We start from the raw sequence: 13,788 nt of genomic DNA, 5'->3' as shown, positions 1-13,788 counted from the left end.
TACTAAAGAGAAGCATAAAGTACCATGGGAGTAAGTAGCAAAGGAATTTAACCTAAGCCAGAGAGGTCATAGAAGGCCTTCCTGAGGAAGTGATGCTTAAGCAGTAATGAAGGATGAATGGGAGTCAGCCAGGCCAAGAGACGGAGGACAGAACATTCCAGGAAGATGAATAGTAATTTAAAAAAAAAAAAAATACATACATCGAAAAAGGCTATTTCGGCTGAGAGCAGAGGCTCACGCCTGCAATCCCAGCACTTTGGGAGCCGAAGCAGGTGGATCACTTGAGGCCAGCAGTTCAAGACTGCTTTGCAACATGGCGAAACGCACTCTTTACTAAAAATACAAAAATTAGCCAGGCATGGTGGCACACACCTGTAGTCCCAGCTACTCAGGAGGCTGAGGCACAAGAATCACTTGAACCCAGGAGGCGGAGGTGGCAGTGAGTTGAGATTGCACCACTATACTCCAGCCTGAGCAAAAGAGCAAGACTCTGTCTCAAAAAAAAAAAAAAAAAAAGACTATTCTACTGTACACATTAAATGCACTTATTTGTTAAAATATATATTTTATATATGTATATATTTATAAATATAAAATCTAAAAAGACGTAAACCATATTCTTACCTAGATGTTGTAGTACACATAATTTTTTACTTTTTGCTTGCCCACAGTTTCTGATTTTTATCTGTAATAAACACATGTGAACAGTATTTGGATGGATGGGTGAATGGATGGTTGGTAACCAGGTTTAATGGAAGGCTTGGGCTGGGCATTGCATTACACTGCTTTCTTCTCTTGATTCTCCCATCCCTTCAATTCCTAGAATCTAAGAATGCCCCAGAAGCACTTTTTCTTCCAATTTGTAAAATCACTTTGGTTTTGCTATGACACTTCTGCTACTTCAGAGGTAAGTTCATCAGCAAAAAGTGGAGCCAGCATGACAATTCATTGCAATTCCAAACAGATTCCTCTCTCAACACTGAACTTTCCAAACCCTACACACAAAGAATAACTGGCAGAGGTATTTATTGAAGTTATAGCTAAATAACTTCTACAGACAAGATGAACTATTTTAAAATATAGATGGATGAAGGAAAGGGGGAAAAAAGGAAATAAAGGCCTTGCAACTAGGGTTTAAGACAACTCAAAAGGGAATGCAGCTCAAAATTTCCAGATACTGAACTTAGCTAGTTTTCCAGGCTACAGTGTGAAATTCCTGGCTCATGGATGAAAGTAAGGTAAGAGTAGCTTGGTCCACTTAGCAGAGGCATGACTCCAAGTTGAGACCAGCTCCTTCACATGACAAGTCAAGGGGGACACACATGTGACAAACTCTCAATGCACAAGTGCCAAGTCTCTCCCAACAAAACCAGTCTTTCCCAGCTGTGTACCATATTAGGAAAAGGGTTACAGCCCATTCAGCAAAAATATGCCTGCACTCACCCATCATTAGCAAGCTTGTGTTCATTCTTCAGACATTCACTTATTCACTACCTCCTGTGGTGGGCATGGAGGATTCAACAATAACAAGACATGTTCCCCAAGTGCCCAAAGCTCACAGTAAGGTGCAGGAGACACTTCATTCACTCATTTAAAAAATATTTGTGTCCTGCCATGTACCAGGTGCTCAGTATATGGTAACAAACAAGCCCAACAAGGTCCCTGTCCTCATTGGGCTTATATTCTAGTGAGGCGAGACGGGTAAAAAACACATAACGACAAACCAAGATGATTTTCAGATGGTGATAAATGTTATGAAAAGATGAAGTCAAGTTATAGGAAAGAGAGAGGCCTGGTGTGGAACTATGGTCAGAGTGGTGAGAGGGGACCTGCCTGAGGAGGAGACATTTGCAGGATGGAAAGCAGTCAGTTACATGAGATACAGGGCAGGGGCATTATAGATCACAGGAAACAGACAATTATGCAGGGTGACAGTTGCCATACTCAGAGCAGGCACAGGCACTTGGAAAGTATGTAGAAGGAACACCTGACCCAGTCTGGAGGTCTCACCAAGCCCAGATGGCCTCCTTCTGTCAGCAGTGATTTATAGAGCACTGAAAGTACCTGGTTCAGGGGAGGTGCTGAGAGAAACTATAGACAGGAAGATTAGCCCATGGGTTTCAGGTAATTCAATCTCAGAACTAACAGATGGGAAATATTTGGACAAGACTATTGGGCATGCCCAGTAAATAGGGACCCTGGAAAGTTGGCAAAGGTGCTGAAACTGAATGCCAGATATTGATTATACCTATTTCTCATCCCTCTCAAAATCCATCATCATTTTTCCAAATCTCCTCCACTCTGTAAAGACTAGAGGAGGCCCAGGGCCCCTGTCTGGAATGAAGGTCTAGGGAAGGACAATAGGTAGGCCAGCTGGTAAAGCACTGGGCCAGGTGCCAGGAAGCCAAGTCCCACTCATTCACTGTGACCTTGGACAGGTCTCTTCCCTTGTCTCAGCCTCAGTGTCCTCCATCTGCAAAGTGAGAGATCAGAAGGCCTGGCCATGAGCCCAGGAGTCTACATTGTTAACAATCTCCCCCACGTGATTATGGTGCAGGCTGAGTTTTGAGAAATAATGGACTATGTGAGTCTACCTTTTTTCCTCATGGTGGACACGGGTGACATGCCCAACTGGCCTGGACTTGGTTCCATCGAGTCCTCCATGGCACAAAGCACAATATCTGGCATAGAGAAACCCCTCATAGTGGGCTAAGGGCTTTCTCTTTCCTCCCTCCCGTCATGTCACACCCCCAACATTCTCCCATTGGGGCTGCAGCCCCATAACCATGGGTTAATGTTGGCCACTCACCATACCTGTGAACATTGCACAGAAGTAAGGGCTGCAGGCTGCCAGGACCACACGGTGGGCTTCTATCTCGACATCTTCTGCCACAATCATCACGTCACACAACAGCTGTTTACTGTAAGACACCAGTGAGAGGACAGGATGGGTCACAGCATGGACACCTACCCTCATCTTACAAGGGTATTTTTTTCTCCCACCCAGATTTCACACTATCACTATACAAAGCTGTCACAGGGACTCGCTCTGTCTTGAGTTAAAGAGGCGGGTGGATTCATTGACTTTTCCAAGTCCCTGAGAAACCTGACATTCATGCTTTCCTAAGGTCCATGGAGAGATCCAACTACTCTCTGGCTGTAAATTCTGGGCCGCTTCATTTATCTTCACCTCTCCGTTCCCCAATTCCATCAGCTCAGATTAAGAATTAGGGGTTTAGTGGCTCAGGGAACAGTGGCAAAAGCTTGGGGCTATCATTCGAGTGACTGAATGAATGCTGAGGAACGTGAGCATACCACTGAGTGTATCACCAGCAAGACCAAGTACTAACAATTCCCCACGGGATCCACTGTATATGTAACACCAGTAAGAGGCAAGCCAGCCTTAGGTATTTCTCTTTCCACCCAGATTTAACACTTTCAACAAGAAGACTCTGCCTGCAAACACAGTGCTCCCTAAAGACCCTGTGCAAACTCCAATCACTGAAATTATTAAAAATACTGTAATTACCTTTCTGTTTGTCACCCCCACTGAACTCAGAAAGGGACTTGTCTTATTTAATGTCATATCCTAGACACCTGGCTGCATACCTAGCACATATTAGACCCTAAATTTTTACTGAATAAATAAATTAATGAATGAAATGTAATCAATCCACATTCATAGACAGAATGGAGATCTGACTACTTTAGAGATTGATAGGGTGCCACGAGCTTCCATCAACCCAAGAATTTTTCCTTCATCACTCTCCTAAGCTCTTATGACTGTTAACAATATAATAGTTAATATTTATTGAGTTACATGTGCCAGGCACTGTTCTAAGCACTTTTTTACACATATTACTTCTTTTAATCCTCTCTACAACCCCATGAGATAGGGCTAATTGTTATGCCTATATTACAAGTGAAGAAACTGAGGTCCAGAGAAGTAATTTTCCCAAGGTCACACAGAAAAGGAACAGTGGAAACGGGATTTAAATGAAGGCAGCTGAAGCCCAGAACCCATGCTCTTAACTTGAGTGGTATCCTGATCACCACTCATTCCTCCTTGAGATTAAAGCACTGGAGAGAGGAGGAAAGACAAGGAGGACAAACCCACTTCAACTGTAAGCTACTGGTAGTGGTTACTTGGCACGCTACCCTGGTTTGAGAGGGCTGAGGTCATGACTAGATTCTGTGTGAGAATGTTGAGGCCAATTAATGAGTCTGCCATGGTTGACAGATGGAACAAAAGCTACATATTTGCTATCTCTGGTGTAGCACATTAAGTCACTGTCAACTACTAAGATATTTGTTTAGGTTCACATATCAGAGAAATAGAATCACAAGGCCTGAGAAGGCTGGAGCTGCAAATGCTGTTAGAGATCATCTGGTCTATGAAATTCAGAGAGGTGAAAAGATGCCCAAAGCCACAGAAGCCTAAGTCTTGAATCCAATTCTCCTTACTCCAGATACAGTAGTTTTTCCACAGTACCTCAATGCCTCATGATTGGCTGACACTCAGAATGAGAAAAGACAGAAGACAGGTTAGCTCAACAGGGAGAAGTGGTCAGGAAGTAGAATAAGGTATCGTTAAGGAGGCTTTCTGGAAGGGTGAGATCTTTGGCAGCAAGAGGCAAAACCGGGGGATTGAGACCTTACCCTACAATGGACAGCAGACCCTAATCACCAACTATATCAGGATAAACCAGTGCAACCAGGAACAGAACTGGCTCTGCCCCTAACTAGCTATGAGACCATGGGCAAATAAGCTCACCCCAGTTTCTCACCTGTTTTAGCTGCCTTTGGGACACATATCATGGGGTCCGAATGGGATTACAGGTGCCATCTGAAAACGGCCTTTTAGTCTCATTAAATTTTACTCTAAAAATGTATTTCCAACATGAATAGACTCATTTTGGACATTTTTACTTATATTAACAATTTTAGGAAGAAAATTGAATTATCACTGCTATTTAAGAGTAACCACATTTTGAGAGCCTGAGGTGGGCAGATCACTTGAGGTCAGGAGTTTGAGATTAGCCTTGCCAACATGCTGAGACCCCATCTCTACTAAAAATACAAAAAAAAAAAGAAAAAAAAAATTAGCCCAGTTTGGTGGCAGATGCCTGTAATCCCAGTTACTAGGGAGGCTGAGGCATGAGAATCGCTTGAAACCCAGGAGGCAGAGGTTGCAGAGGGCCAAGATCATGCTACTACACTCCAGCCTGGGTGACAGAGCAAGACTCTGTCTAAAAAAATAAAAAAATAGAGTAATCGGTTATATTTTTTGGTAACTAATAAGAAAACTGTTGGCAGAGAAGAGTCAGAAATGCTGAACAAATGTTCAGTGCTAGGAGCTGAACAAACAATGTCAGGGTGTGTTATCTTGCACAAACCCAGGGAGGCTGACAATTTTCGAACAAATGGGAAAGAAACACAAGGGAATGAAGAATAAAGATGGAGAATCCAGTTAAGCAAATAAATGACAGCAGTTCTGATGGGTGGAAAGTGTATCTTAAGGCCAGAGAAATTCTAACCTGGGAAATTGGCCAAAAGAAACTTGCCAAATACTTAAGATGGGCTTTCCCTGGGGGTGGGGAAGTCTGTCTGCACACTGGAGACATCTTTATGTATACGTGCTACATGGAAGAGGGAAGTAGTAGCTCTAAAGCACTGCATGGCTCACAAGCACTCCTATTCAACTTACCTGGGATCCTATGGGATCCTTTTTTCTCAGCTATCACTACTCCATCTTGAGGAGAGAAAAGTAGGACTAGACACTTTGCCATTTGTGGAAAAGTACAGTGTAGCTGTTAGGAAGGAGCTCAGGCTCTCAAATCAAACTTACCTGAGTTCAAGCCTCTCAAACCTCTGCCTCCCCACTCTCTAGTGTAGCCAAGTATACAATGCCCCCAGAGTGTCACGGAATTAAGATGTGCTGTAAATCAGGTAATGCATAGTGCTAATAATAAATATTTAGCAAATGTTAACTTTTCATATTTTGAAAAAAATTATATTTTTAAAAATTGTTTTTTTTCAATTGTCTGCTTCACTATTCCTCCATATCTTCTTTTTTCCATATAATATTTCATTTAAGATTAGAGGTTAAGTTTTGAACATGTTAAGTTTGAGCTGCCCACTGGATGTGTAAGTAAGGTTACCAAGCAGGCAAGTGATTACATGGTTCTGGAATTCAGACGTGTGAGATGGTTAAGAGGTTGAAGGGAGGAATAACCAGCAAAAAAAAAAAAAAGACAGTGCGTAGCTGGGTGTAGTGGTACATGCCTATAATCCTAGATGCTCAGGACGCTGCAGCAGGAGGATTACTTGAGCCCAGGAGTTCAAGACCAGCCTGGACAACATAGTGAAACCCCATCTCAAAAAATATGACAGTGTGGTCTAGTATAGGATAGCTATATAGATCAATAAAATAAAATTGAGAGTCCAGAAATAAACCTCATATTTATGTTCAATTGATTTTTGACAAGGTGGAAAGATCATTCAACTGGGAAAAAATAGTCTTTTCAACAAATGGTGCTGGGACAACTGGATAGCCATATGCAAAATAATGAAATTGGATCCCTACCTCACGCCATATACAAAAATTTACTTAAAATGGCTCATAGATCTAAAAGTAAGAGCTAAAACTATAAAAACTCTTAGAAGAAAACACAGGGGTAAATCTTCATGACTCCAAATAAGGCAATGGTTTCTTAGATATGACACCAAAAGCACAAACAATAAAAGAAACTGATAAATTAGGTATCCAAATTTAAAACACTTGTGCTTCAAAGGATGCCATCAGGATAATGAAAAGACAATCCATAGAATGAGAAACAATTTTTTGCAAATCATCTACCTGATAATTAGCTTGTATCTAGAATATGTGAAGAACTCAAACTGTTACAACTCAATAATAAACAGAAAAATAACCTAATTGAAAATGAACAAGAGATTTGAATAAACATTTCTCCAAATAAGATATAGAAATAGCCAAAGAGCTCATGAAAAGATGCTCAACATCATCAACAATCAGAGAAATGCAAATCAAAACCACAACAAGACATCACCTTACACTCATTAGAATGGCTATAATCAAAAGCACAAACAATAACAAGTGTCAGAGAAGATGTGGAGAAATTAGAAGTTTCACTGCTGATGGAAATGTAAAATGGTGCAGCTGCTCTGCAAACAGTTTGGCAGTTCCTCCAAAGATTAAAGTTGTCATATGACCCAATAATCCCACTCTCAGACATATACCTAAGAGAAACAGAAACATACATCCACATAAAAACTTGTACATGAATGTTCATAACAGCATTAGTTATAATAGCCAAAAGTCAAATATGATATATCTATACAATGAAATATTATTCTGCAATAAAAAGGAATGGTGTACTGAGACATGCTACAACATGAATGAACCTTAAATGCATTATGCTAAATGAAAGAAGCCAGATACAAAAGGCTATATATTGTATGATTTTTAAAACAGGCACATCTATAGAGACATAAAGTAGACTAGTGATTGCTTAGGGCTGATGGGGAGTGGTGGTAAGGACAGGGTAAACTATGGAGAGGATGACTGCTAAAGAATACAGGGTTTCTATTTAGGGTGATGAAAATATTCTAAGATTGTGCTTGCACAACTCTGTGAATAAACTAAAAGCCATTAAACTGTATACTTTAAACAGGTAAATTGTATGGCATCCGAATTATGTCTTGATAAAGCTGTTACCAAAAGAAAAACAGAAAGCAATATGCTAAGATGGTTCATAACAATAATAAAAGCATAGTGACAGATCATCAAAAAAAAATGAGAGCAGAGAACTGTTTGCAATGGTGAAATGGGAGATTAAAATTGTCAAAATGAGAAAAGAAAGACTGCATGTGGATTCTACCCATTGGTTGTTCCATTCTCTCTGCCCTCTTCTTTTCAGGCCTGGTTAGGATGTGCTATTCTAAGAAGGCCCACAGTCCCGTTTGCTGGCTGGATGGTAAGTCAGGAGTAAGAGTCACTAGAGCTCTGCCACTCAGAAGCAGCAGCTGCGGTCTGGCCACAGCAGAGCAACGAAGTGCAAAAGGAGGAAGAAGGCTTGGCAGTTACTATGCCAACAGCCATTCTCTACCATGGAGGTAAAAAGAATAGGAAACTCATGAATTTGTGATTCAAATTGCAAATAACATGTGTGCTTTAACTCAAATAGCTTAAAATTAAGGGAAGGGAATGTGAAAGCAACGCAAGAAAGAATCCCAGATCCCTGGAATATCATGTAACATTTTATTAGCTTAACCCCTGGATGGCAAGATGCTTTAGCCCAGACCTCCATAAGTATACCCAGCCTCTCTCTAGTTCCCATTAAACTCACTCAGATCAATAAAGTATCAATGCAGACCCCCTTCCTCCCTGCCTCCCCTTTCCACTCTAGTTTTCAGAAGTTAGCCATTTAATTACCTTGGAATTTGATGTAGCCTTTCAACAACATGTGAATACAAGCTTCATTAAGGGCAAGATTTTGGTCCTCTTATCTCCTGTGATATTCCTGAACCTAGCACAGTGCTTAGCACATCATCATCATCATCATCATCATAGCTAATGCTTACAGAATATTCATTATGTGCCAGGATCTCACAACAGTATCTAAGGAATATTATTATTATTATTATTATTCTACAGGCTGTTCAAATCAGCAATTCTACTTCTCTTCTATACAAATAATCAAGAATGTGCACAAGTATTCAACAACAGTAATATATGTGTTGTCACTGTTTTTAAGCACTTTATTCATTAATCTTCTTAACAAGCCAGCAAGACTGGTACTCTTATTAGCCTCATTTTATAGTTGACAAAAGTGAGATCAGAGAGATTAATTAACTTGGCTAGGGTCACACAATAAGTACTAGAGCTAAGATTTGAAACCAGAGTCTATGTTTGTAACCACTACGTTATACGGCTACAAAGACAACCATAGCAGGGGTTATTTATATGAGGAACCAGGAAAACCTAGACATCTAATAATAGGGAACTGTTTTTAAAAAAATAAATCAAAAATAGAATATCATTGATCCACTTAATATTGTAGAACAGTTAAAGACACAGAAAAATGTGTTCAATATAGTGTTAAGTTAGGATGAGATGTAAATTTCATTTTTTTTAATGAGATGGGTCTCACTATGTTGCCCAGGCTGGCCTTAAATTTCTGGGCTCCAGTGATCCTCCTGCAAAGCTGGGATTCCAGTCACAAACTCCCATGCCCAACTAAGGCACATGTTTGTTTGTTCATTTGTTTGTTTGTTTAAAAGAAGAGGAAACTTTATTTCTTTTAAAGGTTATGGCCTGCAGGGTGGCTATTCTGACAGGCTGGGAAGCACAGCCTCCAGTCAGAAGTCAGAAACAAGATACTGAGAGAGTGGCAAAAGAAACAGGAATTTATGCTGATCAAGGTGGCCAAATACACATATTCAATAAGCTATTGAAGGAGCCATGAATATTTATGAAAGGAGAAACATACACATGTGCAATTGAGGTTCTTGCTCTCCAAGTTCAAAAACTGAGGTGATCAGAGGGCGGAGTTTTCAGTCCTCTGACGTTAAAAAGTGAAGCAGAGGCCGTGAAACCCCTTACTGCACATTCTCAAAGAAGACTAGCCAGAACCACTCCTGTGGTAGGTGGTCTCTTATCAGGTGAAAAAGGAAGGACAGTGTCAGAAAGTTTGTTTATATCAGTGGTGGGGTCTTTTTTGTTAGAACCTTAGGGAGGAAAGCTTAATCACGGTCACCAAGGGAGGGGGTCTGACCACCCTCCCATCCCATCATGGCTGAGAACTCCATTTTCAAAGTTACTCAGGGGTCCCCTTGGCCAAGGGATGGTCTGTTCCAGTCCACTGCGGGGCTTAGAATTATATTTTTAATTTACATTCTCACCCTTTTAGACAAGATCTGCCAGGGGCAGCATTGATGGCCAAACCTTCATTCTGTCCTATCTCTTTGCCAGGGTAGTGGGCCTGCCTGCCCCAGGTCCATCTTGTCCCTTGGTGGGACCCCTATGGCCAAGGACTTAGAGCCAAAAGACTTACAGCCAATTTAAATACTCCAGGTCAGATGGGAACGGAGGTGGGCAGGCACCCATCAAAACCCATAAACCTTTTTAAGCAACATAGCCAAAAACCAAAGCCAAAATGCAAAGTTACTAAATTGACTTATCTGTAAGTTCTATACATTGAACTACTGTAATCTTGGTCTTAGCTACAGGTCTTGGTCTTGGTCTTGCACTCCAGCCTAAGTGACAGACCAAGACTCTGTCTCTTTAAAAAACAAAACAAAACAAACAAACAAAGAAAAGATGCTAGTAATAGAAAGCAAGGGTGCAGGGAATCTTGTGTACATATCTATTCCTAAATTCTCCCTTTCAGCCATCACTGGAGTTGACTATAATACCAGGCAAAATAAGGCCTGGTGAAAGACTCCTCAATCAGACAAAGGGCACAAGCATACCCAAAATAACTAAATGAGGAATTTCAATAGTGTCTAGGGAACACAAGACAAATTCTTCAGTTAACAAGAGAACCATGCCCATAAGCATGGACATCAGCACAGCCCGATGCCTAAGACAGCTATGGGCAGAGCTTCCAGGAAATCTGGCAGGAGGCCTAATAAAAATTGAGCAGTGGAGCATAAGGCAAATTTAATTTAACGTGGTTATTAATGCCAAAGACTAGGCCCTGTAGAAAGGAGAAATAAGAAAACAAACATAGAATCAGGTAGAACTTTTGTTTAAAAGTAGTTCAACTCCCCACTCAACACACACTTCTTTGGCTATGGGCCATTTTCTCTGCCTGGAAGGCTTCTCCCTATCCCCACTACCCTTCATTTGTCTAACTCTTATTTGTCATTCAAAATTCAGCTCAAGCATCAACCCTCTTCTCCAAAGTTCCCACCTGTCATACTTGCTTCTGTGGCCCTCTTTAAGAAACAAATAATTATTGCATACTTACCACCTGTCAGGCAGTGGATGCATTCCGCCATCATAATACCTATTTGTACTACAGAAGGATTATTTTCATTCACCTATTTCTATTTTTTACTTTGTACCCCACTGACCCATTCTAGGGCCTAGCCAGTGCCTCTGGGCATCTTTGGTGAATCAATAGAAGCTCCTATGAAGTGCCAGGTGCTAGAGATAAAAATTACTCAAAAGTTGCCTCTGCCTTCAGAGAGTTCATGAGCTACACAGAAAAGATGAAATAAACAATTACACCTCATAACAGGATGAAGTATGCAGTAAATAATTGCATGGGCAAAGGAAGCTTCTGAGCTCTCTGGTAAAGAAGAGATCATGTGCACAGGCTTTGTACAGGAAAACATGTACAGAAACACATGTTCAGCGCTCTGAACCTGCCTTACAACAAGCTTGTCAAACATGCATATTGGCCTTACAAACAGCCCGTGTACCCCTCACTATTAGCTCAGAGAGGATGAGTATATTCACATTTCATTTCTCTCTTTACATTTAAGGAGCCAGGTATTCTTCCACCCATGTGGTTGTCTTGCCAACCTAAGTTCAGACCAGTGAAAGAGAGAGTGAAACTAGAAGAAAATACATGACATCCAGTCTTTAATCTGCAATTGTGTGTGGGTGTTGCAATCATTCTATTACTGGTTTCCAAGTAGCTCGTTCTGTTAGAAATCAAGTTTATGAACAGACTTGCTATAACCATAAAGGATTTTTCCCCTGTGATTAATAATTAAAATGATAGGTGTTAAATACATACAAAGGAAAGACAGTTTTCTGGCAAAGTCAGTCTTTCTCAAGCAGAGTTTGAAAGGGGAAACCTGCCAGGCGCAGTGGCTCACAACTGTAATCCCAGCACTTTGGGAGGCTGAAGCAGGTGGATCACAAGGTCAGGAGTTCGAGACCAGCCTGACCAACATGGCGAAACCCCATCTCTACTAAAAATACAAAAATTAGCTGGGCATGGTGGCATGCACCTATAATCCCAGCTACTCGGGAGGCTGAGGCAGGGGAATTGCTTGAACCCGGGAGGCAGAGGTTGCAGTGAGCCAAGATCACGTCACCTGCATTCCAGCCTGGGTGATAGAGTGAGACTCCATCTCAAAAAAAAAAAAAAAAAAAAAGAGAGAGAGAGAGAGACAGAAAGAAAGAAAGGGGAAACCAAGTGACTGAGAGTGGGTGGAAAGAGTCAGAATTCCCTAAGTGGTCATATTCTGACTTCTATTCTTAGTCCTTGATGAAGCTCATGGGCAAGTTCCTTCTGCAAGGGCATAGACAAGATAGAAAAAGTACCTCCGCAGTTCATTCATAACCTTGAATGCTTTCCCCATATGGGCAGGGTTGACAGTGATCGTCCTCTGGTTCTTCTCATCATCTCCAGCCTGTATCAGTGTCTGGGAGCTCAGCTTGATGCTGTGAACAGGAAGGAAGAGGGAGGGAAAGAGAATCACTCATTGGTAAACCCGTTCATCCAACTGCCAAAAGCTCATGCATTTACCCACCCACCAGAGGCATCTATCAGCCTGTTCTCACACAGACCCAGTATGAAAGACAATGTACTGGGAATTTCTTCGTATCTTCCAATGCAAAGTGCATTCCTCTGAGGGAAGGTAAGTCATAGTTCAGCTTCTTCCACCAAGTACTGTGTGATTTTGTGTGAGGTCCTCATTCTCCATCTCTCCATCCTGAAAATTGAAGGGGACTAAGCACTCTATCACTCACTTCACAGGTTTGTTTGTTCATTAAACAGGCATTTACTGGATGCTACTATGTGCCAGGCACACTTTTAGATTTAAGGGAAACAAAACAATAGACAAAGCCACCGTCACTACCCTCACAAAGCTTAGAGTTCAGTAGAGGAGAACGCCAAGTAAACATTTAAACATCACATCTTAAGTATTATGATTTGATAGAAGCTATAGAAGCACAGGGGATGGCCAACTCGTCCCAGTGATGACAGGTTGATGGAAAGCTTCCTAGAATCTGAGACCTGAAGAAAGAACAGAAACAAGCCAGGTAAAGAGAAAGAAGATTATTCCAGGCAGAGGAAACAGTATACACATAGACCTGGAGGAGAAAAAGCACAAAGTGTGTTCAAAGTACTGGCAGTTCAGTAAAACTAGAGGAGAGCACAAGAGGGACTATCAAGAGAAAAAACTAGAAGACTGAGCAGCTTTTAAGTGTCATATAAGCAAAGTTAAGAAGTTTGGATTTCTTTCTGAAATAATGAGAAGCCATCAAAGGGTTTTAAACAGAGAATTAGGACAGAAAGCAGGTAAACAAATCTGTGCTTTAAAAAAATCACATTGGCTACACTCCAAGAAGCAGTGGAACAACAGCAAAAGCTTTTGGGAAACTGTAATCCCATAGAAAGAAAAAGGATTATAAGTATTATGGAAAGAAAGGCTATCTGTGTAGACTAACTGAGTAAGTAAAATCTAGCAAGAGTCAACCATAATCTCAATGCCTTCTCTACTGAAATCAAGAGACAAGGGTATGGTGGCTCATGCCTGTAATCCCAGCTACTCAGGAAGTTGAAGTAGGAGGACTGCTTGAGCCCAGGAGTTTCATGCCATTGCACCCCAGACTGGGCAACAGAGCAAAACTCTGTCTCTTAAAAAAAGTGAAAGAGAAAGACAAAATAATTCAAATCCCTGTGGGGTGCCAGCTAGTTACCCAACAACTCCTGAGCAACATCTTTCAACCTTATGGAAGCTAGAAAAAAGGAATCAAAAGAATGAGCAAGGAAAGGTGTTTCTCCCCAAATTGGTGAAACC

General features: G+C 41.2%; 1 protein-coding gene across 2 annotated transcripts in view; it reads right to left on the bottom strand.

The window, feature by feature from the left end:
- Positions 1-13,788, bottom strand: part of KLHL3 (kelch like family member 3) — a 115,688-nt gene that overhangs the window by 86,768 nt on the left and 15,132 nt on the right. The window contains exons 1-3 of one of the 2 annotated variants that reach the window (XM_008014546.3): positions 12,551-12,692; positions 12,305-12,424; positions 2,815-2,921 (exon numbers count right to left, since the gene is read on the bottom strand). In XM_008014546.3, coding sequence (XP_008012737.1) covers positions 2,815-2,921; positions 12,305-12,424; positions 12,551-12,630 — 307 coding nt within the window. In that variant the 5' untranslated portion in view covers positions 12,631-12,692. Of the gene's footprint in view, positions 1-2,814; positions 2,922-12,304; positions 12,425-12,550; positions 12,693-13,788 lie in introns of those variants that run through there. The other variant, XM_008014548.3, reaches the window with a different exon arrangement.

The sequence above is a fragment of the Chlorocebus sabaeus genome, chromosome 23, assembly GCF_047675955.1.
Source record: "Chlorocebus sabaeus isolate Y175 chromosome 23, mChlSab1.0.hap1, whole genome shotgun sequence".
NCBI lineage: Eukaryota > Metazoa > Chordata > Mammalia > Primates > Cercopithecidae > Chlorocebus > Chlorocebus sabaeus.
This window is presented reverse-complemented; position numbering and strand designations above follow the sequence as displayed.